Source organism: Thalassophryne amazonica, chromosome 5 (assembly GCF_902500255.1).
Source record: "Thalassophryne amazonica chromosome 5, fThaAma1.1, whole genome shotgun sequence".
Classification (NCBI taxonomy): Eukaryota; Metazoa; Chordata; class Actinopteri; order Batrachoidiformes; family Batrachoididae; genus Thalassophryne; species Thalassophryne amazonica.
In genome coordinates this window covers 125,339,844-125,357,926 of record NC_047107.1, presented here as the reverse complement: position 1 = coordinate 125,357,926, position 18,083 = coordinate 125,339,844, and the positions used below count along the sequence as shown (strand labels likewise).

Genomic DNA, 18,083 nt, shown 5'->3' with positions numbered 1-18,083 from the left:
CTTTTTTTTTTTTTTTTTGGAGAGTTTTAAATAATTTCCTTCACTTTTCTCATTGATGATCCACTGGGTCAGGGGATGCCAATATATTAATAAACCAACAAACTCCCTGTCAGGTCAAGTGTCATCACACATCGCCAGCCTAGAAGGCGCCATGTTTTTAAAAGGGCTTCCTCCAGGTTCGTTGGGCCAAATATAGCTGTTATCAGCCACCACAGCATGAGTGTGCAGTTCAGCGGTGCAGCAACGGAGTGTATCATCAGCACATGTGCAGTCGGACTGAAAGTCTCACAGAGTGACAGGATGATGAAAGCCACAAAACTGTAAGAAGGCCATTGAGAGAAGGAGTCGTTTTCCTGACCTCAGCTCACCCACTCAGACAATCCTGGTTATCAAATTCAGTCAGGGTCATCAGCGTCCTTGAGACGGAAACACAGTGTCTTCACAGCGATCAGGAGGATGAGCGCCTGAAGGGGAGAAAACAGGCGCTCAGTGAGGATGGACAAGAGGAACAAAACCGTGATGGTGATGATGTTTATTCTTTGTGCTATTTCAGGTAAGCGCATAAATTTATGTGTCGTAGTTTTTCCTTTGATGTGTTCATGGGACTCGGAGAACGTCAGTATTACCAAAGACATGTAGGTTAGGTGAATTGGAAACTTTAGAATTGTCCAGGTCTCCTTTGTAAAAGAGATCTCAGGTTAAAGAAAGGTTCAGTTTAAATTACAAAGTGATGTGTGGCCGGATGACACACTGGCCACACACACTTAATAATCCAAGATGAATTCAATACAAACTAGAACGGCACTCAGTGTGCATCTGGGAATTAGCAGCATTATTGCATGTCTGTAATTCTACATCTCACACTACAGGCATTTTGTTGTCAAAATGTACGGCACATCTTGGAGTAAAATAAACTCCCTGTCTTCATCACACCCAGGATTCAAGTGTACCGGCTGCTACTCCATGTACAATCTGGGCTGGTCCACTTTATACTTCAGGGAATTATATTTTTAGGTGAGGAATTTCATACCCGCCTGCCTCACCTGGACAAGTCCAGAACCCTCCTCCAGGTGCCAGGTTTTGGCCCCAATGACCTTGACCACAAAGATGAACTTTAACAAATTTGACCTCCGATTGGGGAATTGCAGAACATACTTTCAAGTGTGTGCCAAATTTGGGACAAACTGCCATGAAGAACTTCAACTTTGACCTTTAAATTTTGACATTGACCCCACTGATTGATCTTTGGGAAATCTGTAATTCAATTGGAAATTCTAGAACCCATCTACATTATGAGCGCAAAGTTTGATGGACATTATAGTGAAAATCAAAATTTTGAGCTTTGACCCTTAACCAAAGGGTCAAGGGTCGAGCCAAAGGTCTAGGACCCTGGACCTTTTCACACACCAAGTTTGTTGGAACTCAGGTCAAGGACCTGGGAGGAGTAGTATGGTTGTGTTACACATTTGGTACAACTGGTATAAATGGTACATGTCATTGTATTTTGTATAGCCTAATTGTTGATCTATGTTGCATTATTGTTATTTTAAAATATATATTTATTGTTGGGGAAAAAACTCAAAACATTAACATACAGACTTATTTATGAAAATGCAAAAAGGTATAGTCTAGAGTAGCAGAGCATAGTCTGCCCTAGGTACTCTAGGTCTAAGATATGCCCCCTGGTATAAACTAGCCTGTGACCTTGGCTAGAGCATAATTGGGTGTAGTTTGGCAGGTGGGGGTAATCTGGCCTGATAAACCGTGTTTCACCAAGTTCATTATTTTTGTTGTGAGAAATTGTCTTAAATGTGGATAAATATCACCGTGTAAATATATCAGAGACTGATGGAGTGTTCCCTTGCAGACACAGAGGCAGAGTACCTCACTCGGGATGTATGCACCACATGTCATGCTAATGCTACATGTGAGGACAAGTTTGACGGCTCCGGAAAAGTCTGTAACTGCAAATATGGCTTTGTTGGAAATGGAATAACCTTCTGTCAAGGTAAGAAAAACAAATTTGTAGACCTATGAATTTATGGACATCAACTACAGTCAATGGCGGTTACAACCAAGTTCAGGTGGAGGGGGGCGGAGCCAGATACATTAGAGATCATGTTCTCTCAACAAATGTAATCACTGTACACTGAAAAAGAGAGAAAACCTAAAAAAAAAAAAAACCCCTGCTTTTATTGATTATGCTCAAATTAATTGAGTATGTCTAAATTAAATTAACAAGTTGGCATAAATATTATTTGTTAAGTTGTATCAACTTAATTAATTTGAGTGTTATCAAGTGAAGCACTTTTTATTGTTGGTCTAATATTTTAAGTGTAGTAATTTCTTTTGGCTTGGGGTTGTTACAGCAGATCTGATATGGATCTGCATGTTGATTTGACAGGTTTTATGCCTGATGTCCTTCCTGACGCAACTCTAAATGTACTTAGCCACAGGTCAAATACATGTGGAGAAAACCGCTTTTTAATGCCAATTTTCTTTTTCCTCCACCAAGGAGGTTATGTTTTCGGCCGCGTTTGTTTGTTTGTCTGTCTGTCAGCAGGATAACTCAAAAAGTTTTGAACGGATTTTGATGAAATTTTGTGACAAGAGGAACAAGTGATTCAATTTTAGTGGTGATCCGGATCACAATCCGGATCCCGATGCTAATGCGTTAGCATGTCTATGGCATTTTCAATGTTAAAAGTTAGCAAAAGTTAGACAAAAAGAAATAGATCACTGTGCCAAGGAGGGAATCTCTTTAGGGTCAGTGATCCTATGGCCTTGTTTAGAGAAGTGTTTCAGAAATGTTAAAAAATTCATATATTTTCAGTTTAGTTGAATAATAAATTGAATTTTGTCTCTTATTTGTTTTTGTCTATAAGCACATGCAATATCAATATCAGTGCTCAGATGACAGTAGCTTCTGGGAAAAGTGCAAGTTGCAATAAACTGTGATGCCAAGAATGAAGACACTATGGCAGATACGTATGTAGGGTATGTAAAAAAAAAAAAAAGAATATCGTGGAAAAAGTTCAATATTTTTTGGTTGGGTATTTCAGAAAGTGAAAATTTTATATATTCACATTACATTTACACTAAAATGTTTCATCATTATTTTTTTATTTTGATTTTGCTAATCATAGCCTATAGCTCCAAAAATAAAAGACAAACATATCTCAAAATATTAGACTATTTATTTTCAAGTTTGAGTAACTTGCTATTTATACAATATGAAAACCAAGAATCTCTCAGTCTGGTTCAGTACACACAACAGCAATCACAGGGAAGACTATTGACTGAACACTTGTCCATAAGACACTCACTGACCCTCCACAAGGAGGATAAACCACAGAAGGTTATAGCTCGAAGGGTTTGCTGACTGGAAGGGAAAACTGTGGTTGGAAAAGATGCACAAGCAACAGGGATTACCGCAGTCTTGAGAAGATTCTCAAGCAAAGCAATAACTTGGAGGAACTTCAGAAGTCAGTGCATCAAGAGCCACCACACACAAATGTGTCCAAGGCATTTAATATATACCGTAATTTCTGGACTATAGCATGCACCTGAATATTAGCCGTACCCACCAATTTTAAAAGAAATTGTACATAAATAAGACACACTTGTCTATAAGCCATGGGTCTCCACATTGTAACGTGAGATATTTACACGGAAAGATGTTAGACAGAAACATTTTTTAACTTTTAATGAAATACGTACCGTAAATGCTTTTTTCCCTGAAGATGACACATAAATATTGATGCGCACGTCATTCAGTGTGCGCACGGCGTTACGCAGCATCTCCACTCCACAAGGAGAACTGAGTAATTTTAACTTTTTCTTGAGATTTTATTGCGTGCAGCCAGGATCAGATGGAGTCTGTGGTAAATGAGACGTTAATGAGGCGCTGTGACTTTTTCGACTTGTTGCGCCAAGACAGAGAACCGGTGTTGAAGGGTGGGGGGTGATGGCTTCACTCCGCTGACTGATCTCACGGCTCAACTCTGGAGCAAAGTGCTGGAGAGGGACTTTTCTCCACTAAAATGACCAGGTAAGACCTGATATTTACACTGTGTGTGAATTTACACGCATGAGGAGCGCAGCTTTTAAGAAATCAATTGACAGCATCAATTGACGTATTTCGACTTGCGAAAAAGCGTGTAAAAATCCATGAATTGGCCACATCATTGTAAAAGCTGCAGTGTTCAAAGCGTGTGAAAAAAGTAGCAGCTTATATTCCGGAAATTACGGTAGTCATAATGTACAAAATGTTAGAACAGACTAAGACCGTGTAGATGTACACAGATCTCAGGTCCTGCTCCTGGAAATGAATCACGGACATCAGACAGGGACTGTTTGGTCTCAATGGGATAGAGGAGGTAGCGTCTAGGTCAGTGACTGCAAGCAGCAGAGCGGTGAGTTAGAACTGGCATTTTTAAAACAACATCCATGTTTCCTATTGGTGCTGAGTTGATTAGTTAAAAGGTGGACCCACTGCTTCCTCTTAGAGATTACAGCTGTTATTGATTGGGTGACTCTGCATGAACAATTGAAATCTGACTCTTCATGGCAGAACTTACACAACACTACATTTCCAGAATTCACCGACATATGTGTGCGAAGTTTGACCTGAATTGGGTTGAAAATTTTATTCTCTAACCTGAACTCCAGTGATGTAGACCTTTGCCAAAACAAACCCTTTAACAGCAATTCTGTGGTTGTCCTTCATCCACAAATCACGTCTGGTACAATTTAGCCACACTGACCTGGAATGAGTAGTCTAACAGCAGACAGACATGCGCTCGAGCTCGACACCAATTAATGATCTTTGGCAAAAGCCTCCTCTGGTAAATTCTGGAACCTGCCTGCATATATGTGCCACGTTTGTACCAAACTGGGTTTAAAATGAAATTTGTTGACTTTGAACTTGATCTACATATATGTGTGTCAAATTTCTGGTGTTGACCTTCGTATATAGACCAAGTTTTGTAGAAGTCTGGTAAAGAGTCTAGAATGAACAGACAGGCAGACACACAGACAGACAGATATTTCTTAAATTACAGTGTGAGTGTTACTGGTAATAAAATAGAGGCTGTAAACTGATGAAGTGCAATCTGCCATTAAACCTTTAAACTCTTTTCCCCTTTTTCCAGACAAAGATGAGTGTCAGATTGGAACCAGTAAGATCTGTGGGCCGCACACCACCTGTCATAACACGTATGGCAGCTACTACTGCAGGTGCCTGAGCGGCTACAGTCCTTCAAACAACATGAGCATCTTCATCCCAAACGATGGGACCCATTGTCAGGGTGCGTGCATAGAACACAAGCGTCTTCATTCCAAGCGATGGGAGTCACTGTCCCCTAACCCAAACCCTAACCCGGGGTGCAAGTCTGCAGCCTCCCAAAGCTGACATCAAGTCAGATATTCTCATAGCAAACTTACTGATGTTATCATTAGATAAAAATGACACCTGCTGTTAGGTTAGATCCACAAATATTTGGACATTGACACTTGAAAGCAAATATGTATCAGGTTTGACTGGCAAGGCAGGCTGGACACAAATGCTAGACGCCGATACACAGCTCAATACAGTAAAGACGTTTATTGGAATTGTTTGCTGGGGTCGGTATACAGAAAGGCAGTCCAGGAAGAGCAACAATACAAAAAACCTCAGGCTTAGGCGTGGTCGAGGTGGTCAAAAAACACGATGCGGCAACAGCAGCAAGGCAAAAGTACAAACTGAGCTGGAAGGAAGGCACAAGGCACATCAATCTGGCAAGGGACAAGAGAAAACTGTGAGGCTTATAAAGCACCCAGGTGATGAACTGCAAAAGAAGAACAGGTGGGAGGTGAAACTTCCAGAACCGGGGTGTGGCCAGACAGAGAGGAACACCCACCACCAAGAACCCAGAGAGAAAGACAAGAAAGAGCAGGACAGAGAAAAACCAAGCAGAAGGACAGAGCAAGAAAACAGACCGATAACAAATACCAACAAAACAAGAATAAAACAGAACACATACCAAACAAAAGTCCAAATCCTGACAATATGAAGACAAAGTTAAAGAAGATATTTACATTCACATGAGGTGAAGAATACAATAGAATAGTGTTTATTGTCATTGTATTGGGGGGGGGGGGGATGTGCTCCTGTAGAGCTACTGTACACCTCGAAAGAAAGAGACAAGACATCTTGTATAATATATATATATATATATATATATATATACACTCAACAAAAATATAAACGCAACACTTTTGGTTTTGCTCCCATTTTGTATGAGATGAACTCAAAGATCTAAAACTTTTTCCACATACACAATATCACCATTTCCCTCAAATATTGTTCACAAACCAGTCTAAATCTGTGATAGTGAGCACTTCTCCTTTGCTGAGATAATCCATCCCACCTCACAGGTGTGCCATATCAAGATGCTGATTAGACACCATGATTAGTGCACAGGTGTGCCTTAGACTGCCCACAATAAAAGGCCACTCTGAAAGGTGCAGTTTTATCACACAGCACAATGCCACAGATGTTGCAAGATTTGATGGAGCGTGCAATTGGCATGCTGACAGCAGGAATGTCAACCAGAGCTGTTGCTCGTGTATTGAATGTTCATTTCTCTACCATAAGCCGTCTCCAAAGGCGTTTCAGAGAATTTGGCAGTACATCCAACCAGCCTCACAACCGCAGACCACGTGTAACCACACCAGCCCAGGACCTCCACATCCAGCATGTTCACCTCCAAGATCGTCTGAGACCAGCCACTCGGACAGCTGCTGGAACAATCGGTTTGCATAACCAAAGAATTTCTGCACAAATTGTCAGAAACCGTCTCAGGGAAGCTCATCTGCATGCTCGTCGTCCTCATCGGGGTCTCGACCTGACTCCAGTTCATCATCGTAACCGACTTGAGTGGGCAAATGCTCACATTCGCTGCCGTTTGGCACGTTGGAGAGGTGTTCTCTTCACGGATGATGCGAAGGAGATGTGTTGCACTGCATGAGGCAAATGGTGGTCACACCAGATACTGACTGGTATCCCCCCCAATAAAACAAAACTGCACCTTTCAGAGTGGCCTTTTGTTGTGGGCAGTCTAAGGCACACCTGTGCACTAATCATGGTGTCTAATCAGCATCTTGATATGGCACACCTGTGAGGTGGGATGGATTATCTCAGCAAAGGAGAAGTGCTCACTATCACAGATTTCGACTGGTTTGTGAACAATATTTGAGGGAAATGGTGATATTGTGTATGTGGAAAAAGTTTTAGATCTTTGAGTTCATCTCATACAAAATGGGAGCATATATATATACATCGTACACATTATCTGACCTTTTCTCTGTGTTTCCTCACAGATATTAATGAGTGCAGGATCTCTGGCCTGTGTGGAAGTGGAGCTCTGTGCAGGAACCTGGATGGCACGTTTGAGTGCAGCTGTCAGCCGGGATACAGAGTCCAAAACGGGGCCGACCCTTTTCAACCGCACACAGACACAGCTTCCTGCAAAGGTACATTAGAGGGATTTTTAGTTTGTATTATAAATCAATTAACTGCTGCAGAATACTATTTAGAATATTGTGAAGTGATTCTGGAATAACAACAAAATAAAAACCTTTTCTCCTCTAATATTAGTGTTTTATAGTAACCAATTCCTCAAAAAAACCATTACAAATGAGTTTGACCTTTCAAGGCCACCCAATATGAAGGGTAATGTGACCGATAGAAAGGTGAGATATGAATTTATATTGGCATTATATAGTGATCATATCTGTAACTACTAACTCAAACTGGACATTCTAAATATCATCACTATTCAGAACTGAGACACAACTTTGACTTTTGTCTGTGACCTTGACCTTTGACTAATTCTTATCAAAACTTATCCTTTGCTGACCTGCAACCATTTCACCAAGTTTGGACCACTTCTGAACAAAACCAATGAGTACTGTTCACACACACACACACATGCGCGCGCACACACACGCAAACACAGGGCTGAAAAAAAAAAAAACTCCCGCTACATGCTGCTGACTCAGAACGCTTCTTCCTCTTGCAGCCGTGTACTGAAATGATGGCTGTGGGAATGAAAGACATTTTGCTGGTGTCCCACAGACAGTGTGGATCTGGTGTGTGTGTGTGTGAGACCTGGCCTGTGTTCTTCTCACACTCAGTCACTGACTGCGGCCGCCCCCCCTCGGTGGAGGACACGGTGCTGCTGTCCGTCACAGGCACCACGTATGGCAGCACGGCAGTGTTTGGGTGTGACGAAGGCTTCAAGTGGACGGGTGGGGACAACACGTCTGTGTGCGGAGACAATGGACTGTGGACCAGACCAACCGTCCTCTGTGAAGGTATCAAACACAGGCCTCTGTTATTTTCTCATCCACCTGTCAACAGTATAAAACAACAATAACAACAGCTAGTTGTGAAATTTCCGAGACCACTCCACTAATCAGATGTGTGGTACCATCACACAGACACCTGAAGGTACAGCACTCATTAAAGTGCACATTTCACAGACATGTATCTGGGTCCAGACTCAGCAAGTGCTGAGACAACAAGACGCACAGGAGTCACAGAGTCAGTCAGTCGGAAAAATTTAAGGATCTTGTTGACTTAAAAATTGCACTTATTATGTGGAAGGATAAGCAAGGAACTTTGACAGATGATGTCCAAAATGAATTTAGTCTTGTTTTCAGACAACTATGAAAGTGGCCCTCTGTTTATGGAGTTCAACTCTGGAATGTGCTGAATGAAGAAATTAAATGTTGTACAAAAGTCTATACATTCAAAAGGATGTATAAGGATAAAATTATGAAAGAATATAGTAAATTAGAAGAAAAGTGAATGTAACTTAAAATGTAAGATAATCATGTTACAGTTTTTTACAACCGCTGTGACCCGTTGTTCAATACCTTTAACGCCTTTTCAAAATCCTTCACACAGTTACCACAACATCAGCCTGTGTGGGCTGCACAGTTAACACAATTCTTCTTCTTTTGACACAAAATGCAAACATTTTACATGTTTAAAATTAGTTTCAACTCCTTTTACACACAAGCTCAATCAAGACCAAAACAGTAGGTGTTAACTGGTGAATTTTCAATTGCTTTCACACGGTTTGTCAAAACAGAAAACCTCATGTTCAAAACTAATGGATTGAAGATGACATTGATCATAGCTGATTCCTGTCTCATCCAGCTCAGGTGCTGGGCTTCTTTTGATCACATCATCAATCACATCACCTATATTTATAGGCGGATCTTGTGAGGGAAAAGAACAAAAGGCAAGACAAGGGACAAGGTGGAGGACTTGCAAAAGACAAGTGAGAAAAATGCCTCGAGGTAGAGGTAGAGTTAGAATGTGTGGTGGAGCTCAGGGCTGGATAAGGCATGCAAAAAGATACTTCCCAAGAGGCCTGGCCAGAGAAGACATCAGGTGTGACGTCGATGAAAATATGTGGCCCAATGCTGACGACTAAGCAGATTAGCTTTTTTTTTTCTTCCTCTTTTACAGTGATTTCTTCTGCTCCTTTTTCTTTTTGTGTATTTGACAATCCAGCAATGAATGACAGCTAAATGCTGATTTTTTTTTTCCTCTTTACTGTATTGTAAGTCATTTTCATTTGCAATACAGTAAAGTGTTTGCTGCAAATCCTGTCATTTACTGTCTTCTTCTTTCATAAACATTCTGCAAAGCTGTTCTGACATGGGTTGCTTTTTTTTGCTGAGTGTTGTACAAAAAGAGGCACAAAATTCATGTCCAACAAAAGAAAACTGAAGAACATCATCAGAAACATTAATTTACATGTATAATCAATATAATTACCTGTTGATTGGAAAAGAAAAAGGGAAAAGTAGATTTGACACATGCAAAGTAATTCAGTTTGTGTTATTCCATCAGTTGTGTGTGTTTTTTATGACACTGTGCTGTGACTGACTAAATGTTTCTGTTGGAAGAAAACGTGTCAGTGCTTTGGTAGATTTGGTGAATTGCGTTTATTGTATTTTGGAAGTGTGTGTCTGTGTTTATTAACACTGTGTGAATTTGAGCATGAAATTACCTGTTTGAGGAATTGCGTGTTTCTGGTGTAATGTGCGTTAACAGTTTTGAAAAAGTGTTTAAGGTTCTGACAAACGGGTTATAGCGGTTGTAAAAAACTGTAATGTTAATGATGCTTATATGATGTTGGGTGACTTTACGAGGAAACAGCATTGGGATTGGAATTGAGGTAACAAATGTATTTCTTTTACCTGTTTTAATTATTTATTCTGTTATAAGGAACAGAGAATACAAGATTTATGCTACAACGCAGAGTGTTGCCATCACTGCAAACACACACAGAGACACAGAGTCTCACACCTCAAGTGCTTTATATAAAAGATTAAAAGTGAACCTTGAAACCAGTGATAATTACAATATGTTAACTGTTAACTGCTGGACTCTCAGTCTGTCACTGGACATCATGGCTGTCTGATACACTGACAGTGTGAGTTTTGGGGAATATGAATTCTTCCCAGTGAGTTCTGGGGTTGTAGAAACATTTACTTATCTCGTCAGTGACATACATGTGTCTGGGTCCTCAGTTTTTGATATTGAGGAGCACTTGGGCAATGCTTGTGGAGTCATGAGGTCACCAGACAGAGTGATGCCAATATCTTTGCAGGTGAATAAAAGTCCAGGTCTTTAGGGTCCTGGTGCTGCCTGTCTGTGTGACTTGGATGCTGACCAGTGGCCTAAGGCAATGACTAAATGTCTTTTGCACTATGTGTCCCAGAAGGATCCTTGAGTACTGCTGGAGTGATTTTATATCAAATGAGTAGTTACTAAGAGAGGCTAGGGTGAGGAGTATCACTTGCACTTTGAGGCAGTGTCGCTTTTAACATTTTGGCCATGTGGCACGTTTCTCTGCGTATGATGCATGGATGCCTGAGTTGAGGACCCCAGTAGCAGGAGAAGGCCAAGGGGATGCTCACGTTTCACCTGGCTGCAGCAGATAGATGGTTGTTTTAGAGATGTGGGAATGGACTGGTTGTCTGCCTGGGTGATGGCTATCCAAGACCCAAGGTGGTTCCGTGGTGTTGTGGAGGCAGCAAAGAGCAGCATCGGTGCATGCTCCCAGATTTAATTTGACTTGAGTTCTGGGATTCATCAGGGATGTGTTGTGGTCCCTCTTCTGTTCAGCATGGACTGGGTGCATGAGTCCCTGAGGATGATGCTGTAGAATCAGTTACTCTCAAGAAAACCAGGGAGGAGTTGGAGTTTTGAAGATGACAAGTATCTGCAGTCAACATCAAGATTCAGGCTTTTAATGAATCCCAGGATTCATCCACCAGCAGTGTGTCTGTATGCAGTGGGAGTGTCAAATCTATTGAGAGACTGTGGGAGATGTCCCTGGGTCTTTGGACAATGAGGTTGAGACACATCTGGGACAGTCTTCTGGAGTCATGAGGTCATTGGACAGAGGTCTGTAATGATGCTGATGACCTTGCAGGAAAACAAAGAATCTTATTATAGTTTAAAAAGATTGATTGCATTTTGTGTTGGTTCATCATATCAAGTTGTGATTTTATTTTTCAACTTTGCAAACATGTTTTATACTCAAACTGGCCAATAGAGGGCGATTGTTGCCTCATTGATCCAAAATCTTTCTTTGTCTGGATCACTCAAACTCTTTTCTATGAATCTGGGTTCAGGCTTTTAATGAATTCCCAAACCATCATAGATGTGTTAAAAGTCACTGTCATGATAGATAAATGTTTCAACATATCTATGATGGTCTCTGTGTCCTTAGCCTCTGAGACTGAGAATCACCTGTGAATATTTTGTGGAGTCATGAGACAGAGGTGCACAGTGACGCTCATATCCTTGCTTGAAAATTTAGTTCTAAGAACCAGACGCTTCCTGGTGCACGGTTTGGAGACAAAGTCAGAGAGGTGAGACTGAGATAGTTTGGACATGTGCATATGAGGAATCAAGGGTATATAGGAAGAAGGATGCTGAGGATGGAGCCATCAAGCAGGAGGAGAAGCTGGAGGCCAAAGAAGCAGTTTATGGATGTGCTGAGGGAGAATTTGCAGATGGTTGGTATGAGAGAAGAAGATGCAGAGGACAGGGGGTGATGGAGACAGATGATCTGCTGTGGTTAATCCAAATGGGAACAACAAATAAGACGAACAGGGTCCTGGTACTTCTGGGTTTGCTGTGAGAGACTTGGAGACTCACCAGTGACCTAAGGCGATGAATGGATGTGTTTGGTACCAGGTCTTTCTCCAGAGAATCCTTGGGTGCTGCTGAAACTGTCTAAGGAGATCTCTGTTTGCATTGTGAGAGGACATGAGCAGTGATACTTTACAATCCACGTGGCTGATCCAACATCCAGCTGCCTCATTGCTGACGACTCCAGCATCTGGAGGAAGCCATAAGCTCAAAATGCTGCAGCACGTCTGCTAACTAACACGCGTAGACACGACCACATCACCCCAGTCCTCTACGCTCTGCACTGGCTTCCAGTTCGGGCTAAAATAGATTTTAAAATTCTTATGTTTGTTTTTAAAGCTCTGAATGGTTTGTCCCCACCATACTTAGCTGAGCTGCTGACACATCGGGACCAAAACAGAGTTTTGAGATCTTCTAGCCAGTGTGCACTAGAGGTTCTGAGGTCCGGATACTGTAAATAATAGATAATGTAAATTAAAAACCTTCCATTTTAGAGCAGCTTTTGCACAACCAGCAGCACTCTGACATTTTATTTGGTTCTTATCTGTAAATATTTTGGATGTATATTTTTATTGATGTGTCTCTTTTAAATTGGCTTATTGTCTTAAGTTGTTCTTTATGTTTTTATCTGACTGTGAACCCCTTTGGTCACCCTTTGGGCTGTGGAAAGGGCTATATAAATAAGCTTTGTTTGACTGATTGATAAGGATGCCCAAATAACAAGTAGAAGGATGTGCCTACTTCCTGGAATGTGTTCTTGATCTGGCCAACTGTTGTGAGGAGTGACTTCTCTTCACTAGAGTAAAAAATGTTTCTTTTTCTCCAACACAGAGAATCATCAGAGTCCTGAACATCATCTGAATGTTTTAGGACCTCACTGTAGTACAGCACCGTGGTCATCTGGAACATCTTCAGATCCTGAAATGAGTCAATCAAAAGTGAAGTGATGTGAAAGAATTCATATTACTGCTCTGCTGTTTTGTCTTATAGAGATAAAATGTGGGACTCCTCCTTTGATTGAATCCACTGAGCAGGTGTGGAACAGTAGCGCCACCCCTGGCAGCACTGTGCTCTACACCTGTACAGAAGGGTTTTACAGTGGAGGCGGACTGAACGTATCACTCTGTAATGAAGATGGTCAGTGGACATTTCCGACCATCTCATGCAAAGGTAAATGAAACAATGATCTCAACTAATAAATGGTTTGTTTGTCAGATACGATAATAAGATTTAGGGTTTGTTTGTGTTATATTATGCTGCCACTTTCTGGAAAACTACTAAATATGAATTCTGGACTATATAGCTTTGATTTAACTTTATTTATTACCAGAATGTCTTTTTCATTTATTTGTTTTTTTAGCCTGATCAAAGAAAAAATATTCAATTGATTAATTAGTTAATAATTTATTTTACACAATGTCAAAAAAAATGCTAAATAGTTTCCAGAACTGAAAATGACATCTTCATGTGTCTTGGAAATGGTAAAAACAATTCAAATATAATCACTTTATGCACTCTAAAAAAAATTAACTGTTGTCTCAATGAGAAAAATTGATGTAACAATTTGCATAGATTTTTTTTTAAAATTTCAACTGAAGTTATTTCACCTTAACTAGAGAGGTCTTGTGGCATTAACTCAGTTGAAAGTTGAAATAACTGAGTTGAAATAACAAAAAAAAAAAAAAAAAAAATTGGTACAAATTGTTACATCAATTTTTCTCATTGAGACAGTAGACAGACTTGTGGACAGTTTAAACTCAGTGCTCAAAACCAGACCCGGCGCCACGAGGGGGCGTTTGGGGGCGACGCCCCCTCACGTCATCTACTTCGCCCCCTCGGATGTGAGAGTTATCAAAAATAAAAATAAAAAAGAAAGAAAAAGAAATACTGCAAAATATAGCGCCTCGCAGTTTCACTGATTTTTTAAGTCCAATTTTGCATGCTTTTTTTTTTTTTTTACAGCGCATTGTGCTCTGTGTCCTCATCAAGCAGGCCGGTGTTCTGTCGAGATGACGGGACACCTGTTGCGGCACCGCGAAGGGAGAGCACGCGCATTGTGTTCTGCGTGTCTGTTTATAAGAATCTTCTCGCCCAGAAGAAAAAAGAGCACCAACAACTACCCATAACTGTGTTGTACACTCGGAAAAAGACGTGACAGTGGCGAGGCACCAGTACGAAGAGGCGCGATCAAAGGAACTGTGAAATACTGGTCAGTCACTATTAATAATTTCTTATGTGTCCAACCTCGTAGGTTGATCGTTAAAATTGAATTCGTTAGTTCTAAAAGCCATCATAATTATTTATAGGAAAACGTTCTATTTTTATTTCTCAAACAAATGTTTGGGCCTGAAAACAGGTTGGTCTTATTTTTCTACTAAGGTTTGAACTTTGAGAGTGTTTACACACGAGAGAAAACTGAGAAAATGTTAATGCCTGTTTGAGAAAAGTGTATAAAGTGTGTAGTGAGGGGTTTTACAGCCTTAAAACGTCTATAATAATTGTAAAAAATAACGCTGTCTACTTCACGGATTTCGCCTATTGTGGGCTATTTTTTAAAATCAAATCAAATAAATTTTATTTATATAGCGCCAAATCACAACAAACAGTTGCCCCAAGGCGCTTTATATTGTAAGGCAAAGCCATACAATAATTACGGAAAAACCCCAATGGTCAAAACGACCCCCTGTGAGCAAGCACCTCTCTACAGTGCAAGGTCTGTATCCCAAGAATGCTCCCTGTGAATTTGAAGACCCTGACAGTAACAGGACTGGACTTATGCTGAGCACAGATGCACGGAGGGACAAATGCAAAGTCTTCGCAATACCCGATGGCCATATTTTGGCTTCGAGTAAAAATAATCTGGCAACAGAATGGAATGGAAAAATTCTTGAAATAAGACTTGATACTTAAGCTTTTCAAGATAAAACAGATGTTGAAATTAGTAGAGAAAACGTGTGTGAACCATAGATTGTATATATACTGGACAAAACCTACAGGATGTCACCTGTAGGTTTTCTATAGAGACCCGGTGTTGCCGACCAAACAGTCCCCCCTAAAAATTGGTCTGCCCTGCCTTCACTGCACATGCGTCATTTCAGAGCATCAGCAGCGTCATTACTGATTCACCGATTATCACCTTGTTTCCGCTTCAAACTGCACTGCAGTCATCATTGCTGGGGAGCGATCAGAACACCACATCAGCACGTTTGACTCAGACGTGCTGCTGCGGCACTCTGATCGCTCTCCCACTTAAGCTAACCTTGTCCAACCACTTAAGCTAACCTTGGTTCAGGTGTTTATTAAATCATATTTTGGGGGACTGTGCGGTGGTTCTCCTCAGGATTTACTTTAGTGTAGACATTAAAACTTATCAGCCACTTAATTTCTCAGTATTCGTGCATGATGTGGACTTACCAGATGAAGCTACCGACAGCAGCTAAAAGTGCTAATGTCATTAGCATACAACATTAAATCTGACAAGAATTTAACTCGGCGTGAATACAGCAGCAAAGACATCTTAGGTAATCTGTCAGGATATTTCTCCACACAACAAGTGATATTAATCTAGGTGTTTGTAATAAAATACTCCAAAATGACAGACACAGGCTCCACAACAGCTAGCAGGAGCATCGAGCTGCCTCTGAGATAAAGACGCTATGAGAGGAGAAGACATTCGGCAGAGCCGCTGTCACTCATAGTGACCATGTCCACAAATTTACAGAACTTTGTAGCTTAAAACATCTTAAAACAAAGAAGTTAGGCAAAATATTCACCCCCCCCCCTCGCCCCCCCCCCCCCAGTACAGTTGTCGTGGAGGAGGAAACTAAACCAATTTTTTGCACCAGGCTGCTTATTTCTGCTCTGAATTTTGACATTTTAACATGGCCTCCTATGGGAATATGCTCTGCTTTGGAGCCAGCCTCAAGTGGCCAAACAAGGAAGTGCAACTTTGTGCACTTTCCATAGGGTTTCCTCTGAATGATGCCATCAAAGTTTACCGCTTGGTGTGACCATGTATGTATGTATGTATTCATGCTTGTTTTCCTTTCTTTTATTTATTCTATTTGGTGTCCCCCCACCACCACCACCACCACCACCTCTGCTGTCCTCTTCAAACACTTCAAACCACATCAGTTGCATATGTTTATGATTCTAACGCCAATCATCTAAAAGCCCTGTTGTCATCTTGTTGTAGAAATCAAATGTCAGGAGCCAGTTTTTAAACCTCATGCTAAAACGCTGTGGGACGGCACCTCGCATGCCGGTAGCGTGGTGTATTACCAGTGTGATGAAGGATATTTCACAAGGGGCCACAAAAACTCCTCAGTGTGCACAGAGAGCGGCCTGTGGGAGGAAACTGATCTCTGGTGTAAAGGTGCCAAAAAAAGAGCATGTAACAGACTTTTTCACAGTTAATCTTTTAAAACTGCAGTGTGCAGGATTTATGGGTGTTTATTAACATGAATGAAATACAGAATTCACAGCTATCTGTTTATTGATCAATGAACCTGGTTATGAACAATGAATCAATGTGTTTTCACAAGCTTACAACAAGTGTCTCATATATACATGGGAGCAGACCCCCTCATGGAGGCCGCCATATTGACACAGTAGCCCAGAAGGGACATACTTTACCCCACCTTTTGCGTTTTGCAGTGAGGCTGGAAGACTGAAGAAAATACAAGCAAAGTCAGTGCTTACGCCTCTATAAACTGCCTACTGGTTGTTTTGTTGCTTGCACAAGCTAACAAGTTTGAGAAGGCTCATTTATGTGAAATAAAGAATCATATATATACACATATATATTGTTTATCACAAGAGAAGGTCACCAAAGAAGCAAAAATGTCAAAGGAATCAATTACTGATGACTGCATCATGCAATCAGCAACCTCACCACTAGATGGTATTAAATCCTACACACTGTAGCTTTAAATGCACATTTATTTTTGCTGTAAAATGTTTGTAGTTTTCACATGGAAGCCAGACACAGAATCCAAGTCCAGACTGCTGTTTGTGTGCTAAATGTGCATTTAATTGATGTCTTTGCACAGAAGTAAGCTGTGGCGCCCCGCTAACCCCTCGTCATACTAACCTGCTGTGGGATGGCACCAGCAGACCGGGCGCTGTGGTGCTGTATGAGTGTGTGGATGGATTTTACCTGCACAGTGGGGATAGTGTTTCCACGTGTTTAATATCAGGAGAGTGGGCGAAAGTATCAGTGCAGTGCAAAGGTAGAGTGATGCACAAGAATGTGTCCAACTGTGGGAGTTGCACCTTGAAAACTTGATTTTATTTTAATGTAACACAGTTTTAAGTGGAATTTACACATGATGAGTGGGTAACAGTTACTGATTTATTTATTTATTTGTTCAAAAACAAGCTAATATACCCAGATAAATTTACTTTGAATTTCAGTGCTGAAATGATTGAAATTAAGTTTTAAATCCATGCCCACGGTTGTTTCACTGACCATTATTATCCTCATGTTTTTGGCTGTTTCTAGTTTTCAAATTAACCAAATCTTAAGGAGGTTTAAAATGTTAAAGTTTAGCACAGTAGCAAAACAAAACCAAATATGTCCGTTAGAACAGAGTTAAACATTTAAAGACTAAAAGTAAATATAAGCCATATCTGTGGAGATATTAAAAACAAAACAAAATCTGTCTGTCGTTAAAAGACTCAACACAATTTGACTGATATCAAAACTGAATGTTTTGTTTTGAAAAACATTAAAACAAATCAGTCAATCAAAATTAAAATAAATCAGTGATTTTAAATTTACAACTACAGTGGTACTCAGAGTACATACCGAGGCCTTTATGTATTCTTCTGGCTCTGTCTCTTTATCTGAACCTGC

The 18,083-nt window shown here is 40.6% G+C and overlaps 1 protein-coding gene across 1 annotated transcript in view; it reads left to right on the top strand.

Moving 5' to 3' along the window:
• Positions 1–213: 213 nt before the first annotated feature.
• Positions 214–18,083, top strand: part of susd1 (sushi domain containing 1) — a 40,414-nt gene continuing 22,544 nt past the window's right edge. Inside the window, exons 1-7 of the mRNA XM_034171289.1 lie at positions 214–553; positions 1,868–2,008; positions 5,154–5,309; positions 7,363–7,515; positions 8,179–8,358; positions 13,217–13,396; positions 17,278–17,457. Of these exons, the coding sequence (XP_034027180.1) occupies positions 496–553; positions 1,868–2,008; positions 5,154–5,309; positions 7,363–7,515; positions 8,179–8,358; positions 13,217–13,396; positions 17,278–17,457 (1,048 nt within the window). The 5' untranslated portion in view covers positions 214–495. The remainder of the gene's footprint in view (positions 554–1,867; positions 2,009–5,153; positions 5,310–7,362; positions 7,516–8,178; positions 8,359–13,216; positions 13,397–17,277; positions 17,458–18,083) is intronic.